At 35.8% G+C, this 23,216-nt stretch overlaps 1 protein-coding gene across 1 annotated transcript; it reads left to right on the plus strand.

Annotated features, from left to right (window-relative positions):
- Positions 1-317: 317 nt before the first annotated feature.
- Positions 318-23,199, plus strand: LOC117994681 (probable basic-leucine zipper transcription factor Q). The gene is made up of 7 exons (XM_034982635.2): positions 318-604; positions 6,173-6,207; positions 16,136-16,209; positions 16,828-18,863; positions 19,150-19,342; positions 20,535-20,581; positions 20,930-23,199. Exons 1-7 carry the CDS (start codon positions 602-604, stop codon positions 21,101-21,103), a joined length of 2,562 nt encoding a protein of 853 aa, XP_034838526.1. The 5' UTR covers positions 318-601; the 3' UTR covers positions 21,104-23,199.
- The last annotated feature ends 17 nt before the right edge of the window (positions 23,200-23,216 follow it).

The raw sequence follows: 23,216 nt of genomic DNA on the forward strand, positions 1-23,216 counted from the left end.
ACATCAGCCATTCTGAACGAGTGACGTCATCAAGCGATGTATGGACAATCGCAGTGTGCACTTTAAGTACGTGAACCTAAAATACATAATTCACTATAATAAGTGAACAAAGCCAGTTTATTACTCAACCATTCTGTTTGACGAGGAAAAAAGTAAATGCGCCTCTCGTTTTTATATATATCCAATTGTTTATAAGTATGAAAGAGACGGGTATAGCGCCGTCGCGTTTTATTTCAGTTGGTTGGAAGGAAACGGGGTCATGGCACGTGTTTGAATTTCGAAACACGTCCCGTCCAATGCGATGCGTCTGTATTCACAACACTATCATTGGTTAAGCGGAACTGGTACCACGTTGTCCGGGTATCGTAAAATCGATACAGGAATTTATGGTTTTGTTCGCGAGGGAACGACAGTATCGGTCGTGATGTATTGTTAGCTGTTTCGTGGTAGGGAGGAGGTCGACTGTGGAATGGGTGTACGGTGTTATCGAAGCAGCCATTTCGTCGCGAAAGATGTCCGATGCGACCGTATTTAGGGCGTTTTGATTCGATTTAATACAGTTTTTTAAGTGTTTCGACCAGTTCGCGACCGGAAATCAACAATGGTAAGTTTGTTTTGTTATTTTCTATATCAATATGTTGTTGTTTGTGACTGATAACGTGTGTTTGACGTGATATAGCGATTGGCTCCCTGTGTTCTATATCGATGTATGTCACTGCACTAAATTTAGTTCAGAGAGATTCGATTGTGACGTCACGGGACTGCATTTCGAATACACATCTTTGAAAAAGTTTTTTTTTTGTTCAATGGTTTTTTTGGAGCTGTGTTTTATTGTATTAATTTATTTTATAAAAAAAATTCATAAAAAATTGTGTAGGATTAAAAAAATATCGATTGTAAAGTTTTTAGGTTATTGTTTTGTTTATCGATATTGACATTTGTTTCAATATGACAGCTCGGCAATAGGGTTCAAAATCCATTATTTCTTGCATATTATTTTAATTGGAAAAGTCCGTCCCTTTCTAACGCCCCGAGAGTATAATATTTCTGTCTCCAACACTGATACTACTTATTTATAGAGTTTGCTTGGGATTTGTTGCGCCCCTGGGGCGCTCTATATTTGGCATAGTGTTGTAATTTGTTTTGTTTATATTATCGATAGTTGTCGATATTTGACTTTACCACTTGAAGTATCTTTTCTTTGTTGTTTATTAATATTAATTTTAATATAGTTGTATATTAATTTGTTAAATTAACCATAAGTAAAAAAATGCTTAAGCGTAATATAATTTTTAAAGTTTTATTACTTATAAGATAGGTACAGGAATTAATTATTTAAAAAAATATTCAATTAAACATTTACAAGTACTTTTGAATTGTTTAAACTTCTGTAAAGTCCAAAATAGACTAAGTAATTTTCTTTATTCAATTAAATTTTTTTATCAACATCATCAAAAAATCGATACAAAGTAGATCAAACCACTTCTATAATCCTCTACCTGCTGTGAAAGTTACATCAAAATCGGTTGAGCCGCCAGACAAATAGACAGACAATAATTTAAAATAATTGCTTAAGTGCGTGTCCGAATGAGCATAAGGTCCATAGTCTTGTTTGTAATTTAAAAAAATACCGTAAATAAGAAACTGAATATGAAATAGGTAATTAGAAATACTCATTTTTGACTGAACAAAGGCTTCAATGTTTTACAAGGGAACTCTAAAATTGGGTGTTTGAGGTTCTGTATCGTGTAAATAACCTTAGGAACGAAATGAAAGGGGTTTTTTTAACATAATTTTATCAGACGCTTAAACTTTTAAATATACCTAGTTCCTCACATGTCTTTTGATAAATTTTCTTATTCCAGTAACTTGTTTAGAAAAAAAACATTATTTCATAAATATATATTCATTTTTATATCCGTACTATACTTACATCCTAATATAAGGTTTTTATTTCACGCCAAGCTAGAATGAAATAAATAAAACATCGATAAATCAAATGATAAAAATTAAGACATTATCACATCCCTAACAAAAAATAAAATGTCTGCCGTCTACCTTAGGGGACTCCATCAATAATCATACAGTATTACAGCCTAATATCGACGTTATTTCTATAGAAAATAAAGTCCAATTTCAAGTAACAAGTGACAATTTCATTATCATGTACGAAGATAAAGAAATACATACCTTATCACATGGCAGTAGAGTGTGTTTCAGCATATAATGTTTTCAATACTTATTGAATGCTACACAAAAAATATAAGATTATAATTTCGATGCCGATTTCTAATTTATAAGGCGGAGGAAAGGGACGTCTTGCTAGAAAGAGATAGCGACATGAAAGGGATTTTTTATTTTTTCTTTTGTCGAAGCAGAAAAGGTTTTAGTGATGTCCAGTTCTGCGAATTTTTTGCCGTTTGTTACGATTTTTTTTCGTGCAGTTTAAATTTGTATTTTGCGTAGATAATTAATTTGTTTTGTTTGAAGTTTTATTTGTTTAGTCTAAAGTTGGTTTATCTTGCATTGCATTTGCGATAGACAACGAAATTCGATTCTACTTGACGGTAAGTGATACTTACCTACTAATACTGTTGACTCAGGCCACATGTGTAGATACTCAGGCTATTCATTTTATAAGTACAGTGGATTTCATTTATTTCGACCTTGGTTGTAGCGACCATTTACCTATAGCGACGTTAAATTCAATTCAATTCGTCAGAATCTTTTTTTTTATGTATGTTACCCGATTACTCGAAGACGCCTCGACCGATTTTGAAAAGTCTTTTTTTGTTTGAAAGGGTATACTTCAGAGGTGGTCCCATATAAATTTGGTGAAGATCTGATGAGTATCTTCGAAGATAGAAAATGGAACTCCTCAACGGATAAGAGTAAATTGCTCGCGATCAGTGTAATAGCTTAGTAAACAGTCATAGCATATTTTAATACCATGGGGCCACTTAAAATAAAAACCAACTTCAATGGTACACAAACACTAAAAATTGAAAAATAATTTAATTTATTAGGTACCGAATATATTATGTATATACAAGAGTTAATATAGTTCCATAATAATATTTTTTGGGGTCGGTGCCAATGAGGTGCCATTGTAGAGTCTCATAAAAATATGAAGTCTAGACGATTCGCGCAGCTGAAGCTAATTGGCACCGGCACCAAAAAGTATTATTATGGAACTATATTAGAATAGAATAGAATAGAATAGAATAATGTTTATTCGAGGTATATAGGTGGTACATGGTGTAGGCAATATCGTCCTGTACAGCAGTGCAACACCTCGAACAGGTAGGCCACTCAGCTTGTGTTGAGACGTCGGGCCCCTCAGACACAAACCTCTAGAGCAAATATCTGAGGTACCAGATGCCCCAACGCTGATTTTCAGTGACCGCCTTTTAAATATTACCTAAACGTCAGTGGCATAGAATATATAAAGTTGGCGAGTAAATGGATAAATAAAATGAAATAAAGTGTTTACAGTTTTTAAATTTAAAGTGATATAGGACATAAAAGAAGAAATAAGAAATAATACATTGAAATAGATGTTGTAAATTGTAAGAATAGGAAAATTGTACGATAGTTTTTTTTTTTTGTAAGTATAATAAAGAAAAAATAAAATAAAATAAAATAGCTCGCAAGGTGTGGATGAGAAAGTAAAGTTTGGTAAGATAAATAAATTAAATAAATTTTGACTAAATCTGTAACTTTTGAATATTTAAAAGATGTTTTTTGAATTTTACTTTAAAAGCGCCAGAAGTCTGAAGGTTTCTATAAGGTGGAGGAAGGTTATTCCAACATTTCGTTGCATTATACTTAAAACTACCTCTGAAAGCCGCAGATGCATGACGCGGCATAAGGATTAAATATGCAGCTGCCCTGGTATGGTGAGTGGTATGAATATCACTTGCCCACTGCAGTTTATGGTATAGATACTGAGGAACTTGGTATTTTATAACCCCAAATAATAAAACGGCAAAGTGTAACTGTCTCCGGTACTCCATTTTCATAACTCCAGCATTATTTAAGAATGGCGTGACGTGAGTACGGGGTGGTATTTGAAAACAGTAACGAGCGCAAGCATTTTGTACCTTTTGGATAAGATTCTTAGTGCGAGCTAGTAATCGTGGACCGATGACAATGTCTGCGTAGTTCAGCTTAGATAAAACTAAAGATTCACATAATTGAATGCGCACATCTGTTTTAATAAAAGGTCTTATTCGATACAAGACCTTGAGACGGTAAAAGCAGTTTCTTACTGTGTTAAGTAAATGCTTTTCAAATCGGAGATTTTCGTCCATTATCACACCAAGATTACGTGCCTCAGTAACGCGTTCAATGTCTTCGCCTTGTATTTTTACGGTAGGCCTTTTACCAGAAATTTTTTGTATTTGAATTTTTGTTCCAAGGATGAGATATTTGGTTTTAGTTGGATTTAACACCAAGCAGTGAGACTCTGACCATTTGGCTATGTTGCTTAGATCTTCGTTTAGCTTGTCCATAGCTTCGTAGGTCTCATTTGGTGCAAACGATATATAAATTTGTATATCATCCGCATACATATGATAATGACAATGACGGATCGATTTAATGACGTCTGCGCAGTATAATATAAATAATAGGGGACCTAATATGGAACCTTGAGGCACACCTAACTGTTACTCAAATAACTAGCAATCCAATTTACAGCTTCAGGGCTAAGACCATAATATTTCAATTTGGCTAAAAGGAGCTATTAACTCTTGTATAGGTACATAATATATTCGGTAATAAATTAAATTATTTTTCAATTTTTAGTGTTTGTGTATTGAAGTCGGTTTTTATTTTTTTTAATGAATCATATGTAACAAATTACTAGAAATCCTATGCAGATATTGCGACCGGAGTCAGCCGCCAAAGACACAAAGTTTTCTTTTTCACAAACATTTCTTACATTTTGTTTAGGTACATCCACACAGATGGTCAGCAAGTGTGGAGACCTTTACCTTTTGTTTTTAAATATCAGCCAAACCTTTTGTTTATATGTACCTACCTACTTAGGTAGCTACTTCATCATCATCATGATCAACCCATCGCCGGCTCACTACAGAGCACGGGTCTCCTCTCAGAGAGAAGGGTTTTTGCCATAGTCTACCATGCTGGCTATGTGCGGATTGGTAGACTTCACACACCTTTGAGAACATTATGGAGAACTCTCAGGCATGCAGGTTTCCTCACGATGTTTTCCTTCACCGTAAAAGCAAGTGACAAAAAGTTAGAGGTGCGTGCCCGGGATCGAACCCCCAACCTCCGATTAGAAGGCGGACATCCTAACCACTAGGCTATCATAGCATAGGTAGGTATATTATATCTTACTAATTAATTTATCGAAAGTAAGACACCGCCTTTTCGAGTTATATCTAGGTAAGTAGGAACCTAAGTATTATCTCTGACTTAATTGATTAGACCTCATATACGAGGAGTCCGGCGTTCGAACCCGGGCACGCACCTCTAACTTTTCTTTTAAAAACTCTCAAAAAGTTAGAGGTGCCTGCCCGAGATTAAGCCCATGGACCTCCCAATAGTACGGCCGACCTTTAGAAATTAAATTTCCAAATTGCCCCTACCGGAAATCGAACCTGGGTCTTCCCACTTATAAGACCACAGCGCTCACTACTGTACCGGACGTTTCGTTCTAGCCCGGGGCCGATCTCGACCAGAGGGGGCCGATCTTGACCAGAGGGAGGGGGGGGGGGAGGAGAGAGGATTTCATCGCCCTATAGGTAGATTTTCGAATTGGGTGTCTGTGACGTCAGTGGCGCGTCGCAACTCATGACAATGACCCCGCCCGCGTCAAAGACGCCGCACTCGAATGACGCCAGTATCAGAATATATCCCTTTATAAGTCCCGCAAATTGCTATTGCGCTGGATTCATGTCTCATTAACATCGAAATGACGTCATTTTGACGTCGGCCGAAATAAAAATGAAAATATTTATTTATTTACCATAGATCAATCAATTATAACATTGTGTTATGGTACCCACACTAGGTAGTCCTGTGTCGTACTAATATACCATCAGCTGGAAGCTTCAGTCTAGTGCTGACGCCAATAATATGGCGGCCACGCGCATTAGCAATTTGCGTGACTTATACCTAAGTATGATTTCTTATTTTACAGATGCAGCAACCGGTTTATCAGCAGGAGCAACAAGGGTAAGTTTATTTGAGATTTTCAAATAACCCCCGTCGGGAATAAAACCCGGCACCTCCGCATTGCAGTTGCGTCACTGTGAAGCGTTAGCAGTGTAGGTAAGTAGTTGCATAGTTGCGAAGCGTTGGCAGTATAATGAAGCATTGAAGTTGCGTAACTGTGAAGCGTTAGCAATGTAGTTGCATAGTTGCGAAGTGTTGGCAGTAAGTATAGTTGTGAAGCATTAGCAGTGTAGTTGCATAGTTGCGAAGCGTTGGTAGTATCTATAGTTGTGAATTGTGAATCATTGAAGTTGCGTCACTGTGAAGCGTTAGCAGTGTAGTAGCATAGTTGCGAAGCGTTGTGTAAGGGTGGTAAATTGGGCGGAATAGAAATATACCCGGATACGGAATAATCTACCACCTTACAAAGATTAGAGGAAAAAAAAATAATTTTAATTTACTTTACTTGATCTATCTACCTAGTAAAGAATAGAAGCTAGCCGTCGACTCCCTTGTAATGCATATGAGGTGTTATAAATGAAATTTGCTAGATGTTAGGCAAAATTGTTTTTAATGTAACTTTTACCGGGGTCGCTTAATACAGAATGATGGCTAATAATGCTTAGTTATTCTAGCTTAATGCCAAGACTTAATTTAGATACATTAGAATGACTTAGGTAGATAGTACATAAGATCTATGTTTTAAATTTAAGATGCCATTGGCATGGAATAGACAATGACACAGTAAAATTCATAAAATTGTTTCAAAATAAAAGCTCAGTAGTAAAGACAGGGTTCTTACTGTACACATACACTAAGAAGGTTCACTAAACTGTTCCAGGATACAAACATTTGCTTACTTGTAGGTGCGAAGACTGCAAGGTAGCTGGACGGCATCGGCCAAGATCCAAAACTCAATTTATTTGATTCTTCACAACCGAAATGTTTCATTACAAAGATTTTCACCAAGTCTTATCCATAGAAATTAAGTTGCCAACGTGAATGTGCAAAAGAAATAAATACGAAAACCGAAAACTAAAAACGGAAACTAAACGGAAAACTGAAGCTAAACGTAAAACGTAAACGTAAATACGAAAACCCTGTAACAAAGAAAAACAAGATTATAATTTGTGCTGTGTGAAAATTTCGACACGTGGAATTTTCCCGATCAAACACAACTCACCTATTGAACTCCTGGCCACCAATGGTTTTCAGAAGTCCACCCACAACCCATTATCCTCATTTATTTGGGAAGATAAAATAACTGGAACTGGAATGAAATCATAAAATTAGGATTTTCTCTAACCAAACCGCCATTTTGTCGAATCCACATTACTTGATTTTTCACTCACCATAATTGATGAAACATCGAAATACGTTAGGATGACTAAAATTTATAACTATTGTATTTTTCCAGGCGAAGCCATGGGCGAAAAGAAGTGAGATTTTCCTGGAACGAAAAAAATTCGTCTTCACATGTTGACTCCAGGAAAATTCTAAATCTCAGCAATCGGTGTTGCCAGACGCAACCCGAGTGTGGCCGCTCTCAGTTAGTTTGATCATAAAGCCAATTCATTTTTGAATATTTGCGGAACCTAAGGATATATTATAAGAACCGTTTTGTTAATGACTTAACAATAAACAAATGATATTATGGTTTTATTTAATTATTTTGTTTTATTTTTACGACAATTGACAACGAAGCAAACGCCATCTATTGTGGCTCGAATGAACTCTGAACATCGACCCACGCGTAGTTCTGCACCTTGATGCTAGGTGGCACCAACATACTTTGAACAAAATAGATTTTAATTAAAAGCGAAACGCTAATTAGTAGTTCAAAATTTACAACGTCACAATACTTCCCCTCCTACGAAAAGGTTCAACAGGTTGAACCACGCTGCCCTCAGCGTCATCCAACAACTACTAACAATTTGCCTGAAACAAACAAACAAAAAAACACAGAAGTTACGCGTGAACGCACATCTACTACTAACAAGGAAAATTGTCTAACAAAATAAATATACTGAAAACAGTGTAAGGTTTTATACATTATACTTAACTACACAACCCTAACTTCTAAAAAGAATATATACAAAAAAACTTCATGGTGTCTAAGACACTTGAGTGGAAACATCTTGGCATCATTCTTCAGCTGACTGATAGAATGCGTCTAGGCCTACGGTGGTTCACTCTTTTAAACTACCATCTTAATATTTGTTACTCAACAAATACGGAAAAACTGGTTGTGAACGGGTCCATCTGATATGGCAACCGTTCTCTATCCCATTCGGAAAAATAAAACCGAATCAAAATCGGAATATGAGAAAAAAAAAACGAAATAACTCTCCTAGAAAATAGATCTCGGAACAGAATCGGAAAAAATAACAGAAATGATCCATTATCTAGAAGGAAAACGAAAACAAAACACAAAACCCCCCCCTTTTCGTTATCCCCAAAGTACGATATTTGCATTTTTACTTTCTCAACCGGTTGGTCTACCACAAGCATTCCAATCATCACATATTCATCCCTACATACATCCACTACATTCCTCCTCAACTGAACCATGGTAATGTAACTGTTAACTCAGAACATCACTACACTCATTCAAATTCCTAATTGAATATTGATAACTTAAATATTCAAACAGTTTAGACCAAACTAAGTAATGGCAAATATCTACTTCTTAATATCCTTAATATGCCAAGTGCCTATTGGGTGGTTGTCAGCTACTCTAACTAGTTCGTAAACCAAAGGTGACAAAACCTTGACAACCCTGCACTTTTCATACTTAGGTGCCAGCTTAGCTGCGAAAAAATTTGTAGCGTCGCTTTGTGGATAGGTCTTTTTCCACACTATATCCCCAACAGAATAGCTTGCAGACCTACGCCTTAAGTTGTAATGCGTTGCATACTCTGCATGAGCCTGAAACAAATTTCTCCTAACCTGACCAAATATGTCCTCCAAAGATCCAAACTTTCCTGCGTATTCCTCCCTTGGAATTCCGGCCTCGTACTCCTTATCCGTGTCCTTATAGAAGGAACCATTTAAGACCGGTTCTCTAGCGTGGACAAGGAAGAACGGGGAGAATCCAGTGGATTCATTAACCGCACTGTTTATGGCGAACTGGACCTTGTACAGGTTTTCGTCCCAGGACCTGTGGTTATCTTTCACAAAAGCGGCTACAGCAGTCATAACAACCTTATTGTACCTCTCAACAAGGTTAACTTGCGGAGTGTACAGTGGTGTGTAGTGTAATTTCGGAATATTATAACGCTTAATGAGATTACGGAATTCAGATCCTGTAAATTGGGACCCATTGTCCACAATCACAGTCTCTGGAACACTATGGTTCAAAAATACAAAATTCTCTAGCGCTTTAACAACAGCGGCACCTGTGGCACGCCGTAACGGAAACAACATTGTATATTTCGAAAAACAACACGTCACCACAAAAAGAAATGTAAATCCTGATTTAGACCTAGGCAAAGGTCCGACTAAATCAGCCGAAATGACCTGAAAAGGTCTCTCGCAGACTTTAGGCTTCCCTAGCAGACCTGGAGTGGCTGATGTCGTGTGTTTATACGCAGAGCAAGTATCACAATTCTTAACGTACTCAACCACGTCCTTATACATACCACGCCAAAAATATCTGAGGGATAATCTGCGATGAGTTTTGAACACACCAAAATGACCTGCAGTTGCATCTGCATGGTTTTGTTGCATAATTCTAAGGATGTCGTTCTTGTGGACTACCTCTTTCCAGTCGAACTCACTGAGAAGCTGGTATTTACATTTACTGTAACGATATAGTTTATCGTTCAAAATACAAAAATTCGGAAAATTTGCTGGATTGATTTTACAGCCATTAAATGTTTTGTCATACCAGTCATCTACCAAAACTTGTTGACTAGAGTTATCATTACGATCACCAACTACATCTACGTGTATGAGTCTCGACAAGGTATCCGGAACTACATTATCACAACCCTTCCTATGTTCGATAACAAAATTATACTGTGATAATCTACAACCCCATCTGGCGAGTCGTCCTGAGGGATTTTCTAAATTTAAGAACCACTTTAGGGATGCATGGTCTGTGATAATTGTGACTGGCTTGGAACCAAAATAAGCCTGAAATTTCTCCACTGCAAAAATCACAGCTAGAGCCTCGCGTTCCGTCGCGCTGTAATTCCTTTCGTTTTTATTTAGGCTCCTACTGACATACGCAATGGGATGATCGCAACCATCGGTTTCTTGCGTTAGCATACCGCCAACACCATATGCAGAAGCATCACAATGTATTTTGAATGGTTTTTCAAAATTCGGTACCGCAAGAACAGGTGCGGTTACCAACGCATTCTTCAATGTATTAAATGCTACCTCTGCCTGTTCGCTCCACTCAAATTTAGGTGCGTTCTTTCCTTTACTCGTTAGTCTATTGAGTGGTGCAGCGATGGTTGAAAAATTCCTAATAAAGCGCCTGTACCAAGAACAAGTGCCTAGGAAAATCTTTACCTCCTGTGCAGTTTTTGGGGTCGGAAAGTTCAAAACTGCGGCAACTTTTCCAGGATCTGTGCGTAAACCAAATTCATCCACTATATACCCTAAATATTTCAAAGAGTTTCTAAAAAAATTACATTTTTCAAAATTTATGGATAGTTGAGCCATTTTTAGTTTATCCAGAACTCTGTTTAATAAAATTAAATGGGTTTCAAAATCAGCAGAACAAATAACAATATCATCTATATAACAAAATACTATTCCATTTTCAATATCACTACAAAAATTTTGATTAAATAACTGGTCCATTAACCTCTGCTGTCGTGCTGGTGCACCGCATAGGCCAAACGGCATGACTTTAAATTTGAATAACCCTCTACCAGGAACTGTAAAACTGGTTTTTTCCTGAGAGTCGTTAGCTAATGGAATTTGCCAGAAACTTGAACTTAAATCAATCGATGATAAAAACCTTGCCTCTTTCAAGCTATCTAGAATTTGTGGAATGTACGGTATTGAGTATGAATCCCCCTTTGTCACTGAATTTAATTTCCTGCAATCTAGGCAAAATCTCCAGTCTCCATTTGCCTTTTTCACTAAAATTGCTGGGTTATTCCAAGGGCTTTCACTCGGAGTAACTACGTCCATTTCCAGCATCCTATCTAACTCTTTACTTAAAGCTTCCTTCTTTTCGGGAGAAAGTGGATATTGTTTTATTTTTATTGGCAAGGCAACACCGGTGTCAATAACATGTTCAATTAATTTTGTTCTACCCAATCCAATTTTCGTTGAAGAAATATCTAAAAATTTATTTACTACAGACTGGGCTAATTCTTTCTGTTGAGATGATAAGTTTTCAAAAGAAGTGATGGTATGAATTTGTTCATTATCAATCGCACAAATATTGTAAAATTGAGAAGGTGCCTTAATTAATTCTAAATTATCAAAAATGCCAGGGGCTAACTGAAATGTTTTCCAAAAGTCACAGCCAACAATAACATCCGCTATTATAGAGGGTACTACAAAAAATTTTATTATGTGAGTTACGGAATTATAAGTAATCGGAATAAACATATAACCCATGCAATCAAGTTTGTCTCCATTTGCCACTGAAAATGTGGTATCAATACTGCTATGCAGTTTATAACCGAATCTCAAAAAAACCTTGTGCGCCTGGTTACCCAAAATTGACGCGCAAGCACCGGAATCTAGTAAACCTGTAATCTCAAACCCGTCAACAAAAACCTTTAAATGTGGCCTAAAGTCTCGTTTATCCACTGAATACAGAACTGTGTCAGGTAAAAGGGATGTTTTGTTGTTAATGACCAAGTTCTTTACTTGTGTCTCTGCACAGTTCTTACTAATTAGTTTTTTGAATTTTTGTCCGGAGCGGGTTTACTAGTCGCCTTTTTACTACAACTTGGACATGTCTTTACTGTAAAGTTCTGACGTCCACACGAAAAACATCTAATAAATTTCGGAACTGTCCTGCAAAATTTAAAGGAATGGTTACCCTTGCCGCACTTGTAACATAGTTGTTTATTTGTTTTCGTAAAATCAGTGCCTTTACTTGTATCAACCTTAGGTGCAGGTGTGACTGAAAGTGTGTTTATCTGTTTTGTCACTTGTTTGTAAGCAAACTCTGAACTTAAAGTTGCCTTACTGTTAGTAGGCTCAGAAAATAAGGCGGAACGCTGCCTCGCAGCCTCTAGTTTGCGACACTTTTCCTTCAACATTGCGACAGACTTAATGTCAACAAGAGCTAATTGTTCTGAGTAAAAAGGGCGAATATTATGTAATAAAATTTGTAACTTTTGTTCTTCGGAAAGTGGTGTTGACAACCTTGAAAACATGCCAAACATTACAGCGAAATAGATAGACACAGGTTCTTCAGAGCCTTGTGTTCTTGCTCGAATTTCACCTAGCAACCTGTAGTCATAATCTACTGCATCAAATTCCTCTAAAAATAAAGTTTTCAATTCTGACCAAGACGAAACTTGACATTTGTTGCCTCTGTACCATAACAATGCTCGGCCTGTAAAAAGATGAAATGCAGAAACAAATAATTTTCCATCTGAAACGCCATAAGATCTTTTATATTCCTCAACGCGTTCGATGAAACTGCGCGGATCACCCTGTCCGTTGAAATGTAACTTCCACTTGGCAACATTTTTATCACCAGTGCAGTCAACGGCGGTACTCTCGGAATCCAGTGATTCGTCGTGAGACGACTCATTGTCAGCATCTAATCTGGAAATCAAACTCTGCAACTTTGTATGTAATTCACTCTTCCTACTTATTAAGCTGAGTTCGGAACACTGTATTCTCAAAATTCTAAAGTACAAATGTGAAGCTAAAGCTTTAGACCTACAGAGGGCATGTCTATCTTTAGTGTCAGAACACTTTTTTAATAAATCTTCTAAGTCTTGAAGTTTTTTAGTAATAACCCCTAACTCACTTTCAGAAGTGAAATCCGTCTCTAAAATTGATTCAGAAGGAATTTCCTGAATTAATTGTTTTAACTGTTTCTTTAAACCTAGCACTGTAGGTGCTGGAGTTTCGGAACGAATGGATACCTCATAACACAATTCGTCCTTCAAAAGTGAATGAAACTGGGCAAAAGTCTGTTCCATTGTGTTAAGTCAAAACACATTTAACAAAATATCGAGCTTGTGTAACTGTCTATGTTTAGCCTTATACAAATTGGTTAAACACAAACACAAAAGAAGTTATTTAAACTATTAAATATACACAAGCAAAATACACAACAAAAACAATATTCTTAAGTCCATCCTAACTATTTTATCAATTATGTTCCTATTCCAAAATATCGTTAATAATACAAGCACATATTATTACTATAGTAAACAAAATATAACAAAATAAAACTTCCCAAAATTGAATAAATGATTGTAAGGTGCAGTATCACCTTTATGAGTACACAGTGTGTTACAACCTTTACAATTACAAAAGTAAACAGGCAACAAAGTTGCAATGATCTCTGACTAGCATATTATCTTTCAAAAAAAAACAAGGAGATTGTGCAATGGTTTGATGACTGTTACTTTACACTTTTAACACATAACCTAAAATACAACAAAATCTGTTTCTAAATGTCACTTTAAACTACCAGCATTCAATTAAACTTAACATGTTTTGTGTGTGAAGTAGCTTTTATCATAACCTTAACACAGCTCTAAACAAAATTTCAACAAAATAATGAAGTATCAAGTCACTGAAAAAAAATTGTTCATAACTTCATACTTGAACTTAATGTAATCTCTGAATATAGTTTATATATTTAGTTTCACAAGTTGTAACTCTTAGTATTTATAAATGTATGTGTGTAACTAGTTAACAGCACATAGCGTTTCAAAACTTTAATTATACTAAGTTACCGGAATTTTCAAACATAAGATGTACTTACTATTGAAAGCAATACCCAACAACAACTCAGTTAAGCAATGTTTATTACTAAACTGAAGGCAAACATTCACTTATACACCTCCAAGGTAAGTCGATAACATAATTAAACGGCATAAGCACCATTTATAATGTGTTAATTAAATAAGAAAAAAACCACTGTTGGACTATACTCAGAAAATTACTTAAACTATCAAACAAAATTTCTAACTATTAGTTATTATTTAGTTAGTTAACCATAAAAAACAGCTTAGTGCTCTTTGCAATGTGTCACTACTTAGAAAATTGTACAATCAGCGGAGTACATTTCATAAAATTCACAAAATTTCTCAAAATATACAGAAATAACTATATAAAAAAAACGTTCGGGCGCCATTTGTAAGGGGTGGTAAATTGGGCGGAATAGAAATATACCCGGATACGGAATAATCTACCACCTTACAAAGATTAGAGGAAAAAAAAATAATTTTAATTTACTTTACTTGATCTATCTACCTAGTAAAGAATAGAAGCTAGCCGTCGACTCCCTTGTAATGCATATGAGGTGTTATAAATGAAATTTGCTAGATGTTAGGCAAAATTGTTTTTAATGTAACTTTTACCGGGGTCGCTTAATACAGAATGATGGCTAATAATGCTTAGTTATTCTAGCTTAATGCCAAGACTTAATTTAGATACATTAGAATGACTTAGGTAGATAGTACATAAGATCTATGTTTTAAATTTAAGATGCCATTGGCATGGAATAGACAATGACACAGTAAAATTCATAAAATTGTTTCAAAATAAAAGCTCAGTAGTAAAGACAGGGTTCTTACTGTACACATACACTAAGAAGGTTCACTAAACTGTTCCAGGATACAAACATTTGCTTACTTGTAGGTGCGAAGACTGCAAGGTAGCTGGACGGCATCGGCCAAGATCCAAAACTCAATTTATTTGATTCTTCACAACCGAAATGTTTCATTACAAAGATTTTCACCAAGTCTTATCCATAGAAATTAAGTTGCCAACGTGAATGTGCAAAAGAAATAAATACGAAAACCGAAAACTAAAAACGGAAACTAAACGGAAAACTGAAGCTAAACGTAAAACGTAAACGTAAATACGAAAACCCTGTAACAAAGAAAAACAAGATTATAATTTGTGCTGTGTGAAAATTTCGACACGTGGAATTTTCCCGATCAAACACAACTCACCTATTGAACTCCTGGCCACCAATGGTTTTCAGAAGTCCACCCACAACCCATTATCCTCATTTATTTGGGAAGATAAAATAACTGGAACTGGAATGAAATCATAAAATTAGGATTTTCTCTAACCAAACCGCCATTTTGTCGAATCCACATTACTTGATTTTTCACTCACCATAATTGATGAAACATCGAAATACGTTAGGATGACTAAAATTTATAACTATTGTATTTTTCCAGGCGAAGCCATGGGCGAAAAGAAGTGAGATTTTCCTGGAACGAAAAAAATTCGTCTTCACATGTTGACTCCAGGAAAATTCTAAATCTCAGCAATCGGTGTTGCCAGACGCAACCCGAGTGTGGCCGCTCTCAGTTAGTTTGATCATAAAGCCAATTCATTTTTGAATATTTGCGGAACCTAAGGATATATTATAAGAACCGTTTTGTTAATGACTTAACAATAAACAAATGATATTATGGTTTTATTTAATTATTTTGTTTTATTTTTACGACAATTGACAACGAAGCAAACGCCATCTATTGTGGCTCGAATGAACTCTGAACATCGACCCACGCGTAGTTCTGCACCTTGATGCTAGGTGGCACCAACATACTTTGAACAAAATAGATTTTAATTAAAAGCGAAACGCTAATTAGTAGTTCAAAATTTACAACGTCACAGTTGGCAGTGTAGTGAAGCGTTAGCAGTGTAGTTGCATAGTTGCGAAGCTTTGGCAGTATAGTTGCGAACCATTTAGTTGCCATCTCGACCTGTCGCGTAGGTGCTATAAGTACCTACAACTTAATATTTTTTAAACTTTTCCTTACAGATCTCAAGATCAGGGGCAAATGGTATTATGTCCTGTAAGGCTGGTGTACGAGACACAGATGCTGGTGCAGCCAGGTGAGACCACTAATCAGTTAGGGTTTGTACACTGAGTAGGTAGGTGAACTTTCTATTCCTTCACTCTCATAATCCAATGGGACGATAATCCGACACGACTGGTGAGAGATCAGGTGCTGAACTGATAGTTCTACGTACTCTCCGAGGCACAGCACAAATATAACAGCAGTACGGAGGTAGATCTTATCATACAAGCTATAATTAGAATACTAGCGAAAACTAAGCGCTATTATTATACTAGCTAAACGCAATCCAATACCTACCTCCCTGCTCCATTCGTTGTATCTTGGAACGTTTAAGTATATTATAGTACCTACTCCAAAGAAAAAACTCTGTTAGTGGTATTGAGCATCGGAGAGCGACATCTAGTTTGTTCTTCGTGAGTTACTCCTTAGCAGCGTCCGAAATCTGTAGATCTTTCGTTTTTATTTCATGTAGCATAAACATTGCTTGTATCTGAAGACAGAGCAGATGGTCTGTATTGAGACTACAATACTTATAATATGGCATGGTTTAGGAATTGAATCAAACCAAGACCTTCACAAGGTCAAAGCACGAACTGCTGCCCTACAGATTTTAGTTAAATATAAATTTTAAAACTAATACTTACTTTTTCAGGTGACCAAATACAGCCAAATCAAACAATACTCATCAACCATCAGAACACTCCGCCTTGGATACAAAACAGACAAGTCCAAAACCAAGTTATCTACGTCCAACATGTGCCAACGAATTATATACCTTCACACCAACAACATATAGACCAGAATCAATTGTACATCCAGAACTATGGATACCAAAACGTGCCACAAATGTTTGTCCAAAACCCCCAAGAACAAATACGGCCGTTACAAATGATGCCAAATATGGTACAGAACATGCAAACACTGCCAACAAACATTAGTGCAATACAGAATCAGAGAATGGTATCAAATGTAGCACCAATGCAACAACAAGTAAACATAGTTAATACCCAAAATCAAAATATGAATAGACTGATAGCACCTAATCAAATAAATCCAAACGAACTAATAAATAAACCTCAAGAAATAACACAGCAAGTTTACAGACATCAAATGCCACAGACAGTCCAACAAGAACAAAGGTTTCCAGTCCAACAAACAGTTGCCATGGTTCCAAATAATGCACAAAACATACAGAGAGTTCCTCAAACATTTGAACCAAACGTTAGCCAAATACGACCAATGCAACAAAACATTGCACCAAACATAGCACCAAACATACAACAAGCATATCCAAATACTATATTCAATGTCGATGAAAGTAGAAAAGTCAATGCAACTGTAAATAAAGGAACCAATCCGATGAATCACAATGTAGTTCACACCACTCCTGCTGCCAAAAGTTTGCCTCAAACGTATAGACCAATACAACCAAGGACACACCAAGTTAGGAATACCGGACCTAATTTACTTCCTATGCAACCTTCGACAAGTATTCAAGCTCAGCATACGATGCCAAATATAATATCCATGAATAATGTTCCTAGAAAAATAATGCCAGTACCCGTAACGAATGTGAATACAACTCTTAGTAATGTGAAAATTGAAGGTAACAATTTCCTATTCAATAGAAAAAGAAAAAGTGAATCGCCTGATGAAGTACATAAAAAAGTTTCAAATAACAACCAAACAGAGGCCCCTACTGTTATAAAACAGATACAAAATGAATCCTATACTATGAATACTTCAGCAGATGTCGGTGTTAATACGAGTCCTATACACAGACCCTCTGGTAGGATAACGATAAATAACATGCAAATAACTCCATTAAATCCTAACGCCCCTAATTCGAAACTAATAGAGGAATTAGCTAAACCAATTCGAAATAACACACGTAGTATACAAGTTCCAGAAGCTCAGAATGTTGTTAGAAATATGGTTAACATAGTTCCAGAAAATGTAACTGAAACGGTACCGACTGAAAAAGAAAAATTAGTTAGAAACACAGTTTATGTACAAGCTAGAGGTAGAATATTGACTGATAAAGATACTATTATCCCGGAACCACCTAAAATTGAAGCAGTAGTCAAACCTCCAGAACCAAATATAACATTGCCTACAGTTAAACCCAAAAATGAAACGGCAATAAGCAATCCCGAACCAAAAGTAACGAAAATTGAAACAATAGTAAATCATCCCGAACCAAAAGTAACGAAAATTGAAACAATAGTAAATCATCCCGAACCAAAAGTAACGAAAATTGAAACAATAGTAAATCATCCCGAACCAAAAGTAACGAAAATTGAAACAATAGTACATCATCCCGAACCATACATATCAATGCCGCTATTAAATGAGAAGCAACCAGAAAAAAGTCAAGAAAAAATTAAAGAAAAACCAGAAATTAAAAAAGAAATAGCACTACTGATGAGTGCATCAGTAAAAATGCCAGTTAAAGTTGAGGATAGTAAAAATAAAGTAAAAGTAGAAGTGAAACAAGAAAAGAAAAGTGATATCACTCAAATGGAGCCGCCTAAAGAGGTTGTCAAAGTAAAAACTGAAACTAAACCAGATGTTCGGGTGAAAGAAGAATCTTTAGAGGCAGTTAAAGAAGTTAAAGAAGATAGAGGCTACATACTAACGCATGTTCTGGGAGGTTTTGTTATTCAAGAGTCCAATATCGCATTTCCGGTGAGTAAATATTTTGTGATTTTAAGCTTATTTCGTGGTAATGTAGACTAGCTTATACTCGCGACTTCGTCCGCGTTGACTAAACAAATTTCAAACCCCTATTTCACTCCCTTAGGGGTTGCATTTTCAAAAATCCTTTCTTAGCGGATGCCTACATCATTATAGCTACCTGCATGCCAAATTTCAGCCCGATGCGTCCAGTAGTTTGAGCTGTGCGTTGATAGATCAGTCAGTCAGTCGGTCACCTTTTCCTTTTATCTTATGATGAGGTAATTCTTAATTACAGATAAGAAAACCACTAAAAGAGAAGACTCTGTTCAACAACACCGAAGAATCAAAGAGAGAGAACAGAGACATGAAGAGAGATAGAGAATTTGTGAAGGATAACAGTAAAATTTTAGATATATCCCATCTTAATATACAAGAGTGTGAGAATATGGAGGCAGAGGCAGATGATAGCAAAACGATTGGTGAAAAAGGTAAGCAAAATGTAGCCAAATACATTACCTACTTATATTGAATACTAGTTGATGCCCACGACGATTTACGTTTTTCAAAATCCCGCGGGAACTCTTTGATTTTCCGGGATAAAAAGTAGCCTATGTGATAATCCAGGGTAAGTAAGTAAGTGACTAAATAGGTAAGTTTATCTATCTATCTTCATTCCAAATTTCAGCCAAATCCGTCCAGTAGTTTTTGCGTGAAGGAGTAACAAACATACACACACACACACATACAAACTTTCGCCTTTATAATATTAGTCGGGATAGCTGACCTGCCCCGGCTTCGCTTGGGTGGAGTATAGAAAATTGAGGGGGAGGTTGAATTAAAATTTTCTCTCCGTAAGAACCATCCTCGTACTTCAAGGAATATTATAAAGAAAGAATTAGGGAAATCGGTTCAGCTGTTCTCGAGATTTGCGATGAGCAACACACTTAGATTCATTTTTATACTATAGATAATCATCCAGAATTCTAGAAGGTACCTAAGCGCTCCCTAGTAGCGCTTTCCATATAAACGTAGTTTAGTTCTCATTTGAATATAGTCCGTACAAAATGACTCCTCACGCGCCATTTTAACTCTATGGATCAACTGTCATGTCATAAGTACGGTAGGTCGATTTCATAAAACCTGCGTCAATCATTGCAATCTCAATTGTTGTGATTGGCTGAATTTGTGCGATTCTCGTTGCAACAATGCATTGTAGCCAATCAGAGGTGATTGTGATGTGACATTGTAGCTGTCATTCTCCCGCAATCGCGCAGCTGAACGCTAGCAAAAACTTAGCGTTAAATGTTATACTACCTAAACACAATCCAATATAAGTCCTGGAAATTGCTAAACCATGTCTCATTAACATCGAAATGACGTCATTTTGACGTCAGCCGAAATAAAAATATAACATCAGCTCGAAACTTCAGTCTAGTGCTGTATACCAATAACCATTTGTTTCATTTTGTATTTTAGTGATTCAGTAATTTTCAAACCCGCAATGTATAGCGTCCCAAACTCGGGTCAATGCCCTGCCTACGACGCGGTGTTGACGCAATGTTCGTTGACCTCTAGCGTCAGTCAGATGTTTTATTTGATTTTTGAAAATTCAACCCCTAAGGGGGTGAAATAGGGGTTTGAAATTTGTGTAGTAGTTAATATGGTTTCTTTTTGTTACAGACAATCCGTTTAGACTGTTAAAACCAAGTGAAGTCAGGACTTGGACGGTAAGTGTTAAAGTCAAAGTCAAATTTAAATCAATGATTTATGCTTATTTCGTGGTTTAACGACATATTTTTATGTAGATAACGGATAAGTATATACCACGATTAATTTGATGTTTTTATTTGTCGATATTTCAACCCAATTGCACGGGTCGTGGTCACGACGGGACTGCGGTGCTGCGAGAGATGGGAGTTCGAGCTGTCAAGGGCAATAGAGAACTATCCTCTTTCGCACTCAGCTCTAACTTCATCATGAACTCAGGTTTTGATATATTTTGTATCATAAACTCGGGTTTTGGTATATTTTATATAATAGGTAAACTCAGGTTTTGGTATTATTTTGTTTCATAGGCGGAACAGCTGGCTACACACTTAGTGCAGTACAACTGGACTGAAACGGTGTCAGTGTTGCAAGACCATGAATTGGACGGCGAATCACTATTACTGGTGTCGAAGGCTCAATTAGTGACTATAGGGGTTAAGGAGGACCATGCGGAAATTATATGCGAATTTGTTAAGAGTTAGTGGGAAAATGTACAATAATTAGCTATTTTTTATCCAACCCTCATTCTTATAAAAAAATCATTAATGTTTTGTTTTGCTCTAACATGAGCATTTTTAAATGAGAAAAAGGTACTGCGTTTTAAATTGTTATGAAAGGGGGTAGTTAGTAAAAATATATTCTGATTGCAACGTAGATAGAATAATAGGTAGATGTAAGTACTGTGTAACCGCGTATGAGATAGCGATAGCACGACGTAACGATGTAACGGAACACGACAATTATTACCATTGTTTAGTAGTCAATATTTGTATTAACCAATCAACAATATTTGTATTAAACATTTTTTATGTGAAAACAAGTAAATAACTCATGAGAAATACAATTACGCCACGAATTTCAAAGTTTGTGTTGCAACTTCTTGTATGTAAGTTGTATGTATTCTCGAAAAAAACCAGTTACACGGATAAGGGACAAAAAATAGGTTAGCTGCGTCTCTGTTTATCACATTAGTAACTTTATCTATGCTCTCTTTTTAGTGTGAATGAGAAAGCAAACGTTCCTGCATCTACCTTTATTACTCTATCTACGGATTGCAACGAAATTTTAGAGTATTCACATCTTTTTCTTACCAATGTAATAAGAAAAGGACATACAAACTTAATTTAAAACTGTCAAACCTCGTGACCTTAGGCGCTGCTTCTGCCATATTAACCGCTATAGCAGAACTCGAAAATATTTTTTGCTGAGAAATACATAAAAACGTTTTACTGCAAAGTAATTTCAAAATATTGGACATCCTACAAAATGTCAAATTACAACTGCTAATTTATGGTATACTTGTTGCAACAATGCACACGGGGAATCATTATTACTGGTGTCGAAGGCTCAACTAGTGACTATAGGGGTTAAGGAGGACCATGCGGAAATTATATGCGAATTTGTGAAGAGCTAGGGAAGAACATTGTTTAAAAATTTCTATCTACCCTCCTTTTATTAATAAAATTTTCATTAAAATGTTTTGTCTTGCAACATGAGCATTTTTGAATGAGTTATAGAGAAATACCTTCTGCAGTTTCAATTATTATGAAAGGGGGTAATTGGTAAAAATATAATTTATATACAATTTTCTAGTACTTATAGGTATTTTCCGCTATAGGTACCTACTACAGAGTCCATTATTTTTAACCATAGAGTTATTAAGTAGGTACTATTTCCATTGTCAATTTTTTAACTAGCACCTCGATTGCGGGAAAACTGCATCAATCATTATTACAATCTCAATTGTTGTGATTAGCTGAATTTGTGCTATTCTTGTTGCAACAATGAATTGTAGCCAATAGTGAGCGTCAACCAATCAGAGGTGATTGCGATCGTGACATTGTAGCTGTCATTCTACGGCAATCGCGCAGCAAAAATATTGGAATTCCACCAAAATGTATTTTTTTCGTCAAAAATTTACAGAGTTAAAATGGCGCGTGAGGAGTCATTATGTACGGACTACTTATATGTAAATATTATATTGACTTTATCACACTAGATTTTATTTAATTTCGTTGCGTTTAGCTAAATGGCCGGTAGGCATACAGCCTAATACAGAAATCGATTGAGCTTGCAATTTTTATTTTATAATAATAATTATTAACATACTAAACATACCTAATAGTTTGTAAATATAGTAAGTTAAGTACTATAACGATAGGGTATAACTTTAATTATATCTATGCATCTTTTGTCTATTGTTATAAAATATGTAACTATGTCATTTATGTTAGATTTTATTTTATTTTATTTGTCATACATGTCATTACATTTAGCATACTTATGCTTAGTTACTATTATTTTTCAATTATTCATTTGTAAATATAAAAATTAGACCCAAGATTATAAAATATGACTTGAACAAATGCAACTTTTAACATCTTTATGGATAAATAAATAAATGTACAAACATTGTATAATGGTTTAATTTTGTATAATTTGTTTTACCGGAAATTATCCAATGAATCGTAACAACTTGTTCACCATAGCACAACACTATTTCACTTCAAATTTCCCGCACTTGACCTTTTTTTTTAAAACCTCAACCTGCTCCGCTTTGGATACCATACTTTTTGACCTACACCTTTCAGATTT

This window comes from Maniola hyperantus, chromosome 27, assembly GCF_902806685.2.
Source record: "Maniola hyperantus chromosome 27, iAphHyp1.2, whole genome shotgun sequence".
Lineage (NCBI taxonomy): Eukaryota > Metazoa > Arthropoda > Insecta > Lepidoptera > Nymphalidae > Maniola > Maniola hyperantus.

What these genes read in the sequence shown, in the direction of transcription:
- LOC117994681 (XM_034982635.2), top strand. An exon ending in CAAAACGATTGGTGAAAAAG is followed by an intron (nt 19,343 to 20,534) that starts GTAAGCAAAATG and finishes TTTTTGTTACAG; the next exon opens with ACAATCCGTTTAGACTGTTA. An exon ending in GTGAAGTCAGGACTTGGACG is followed by an intron (nt 20,582 to 20,929) that starts GTAAGTGTTAAA and finishes TTTGTTTCATAG; the next exon opens with GCGGAACAGCTGGCTACACA.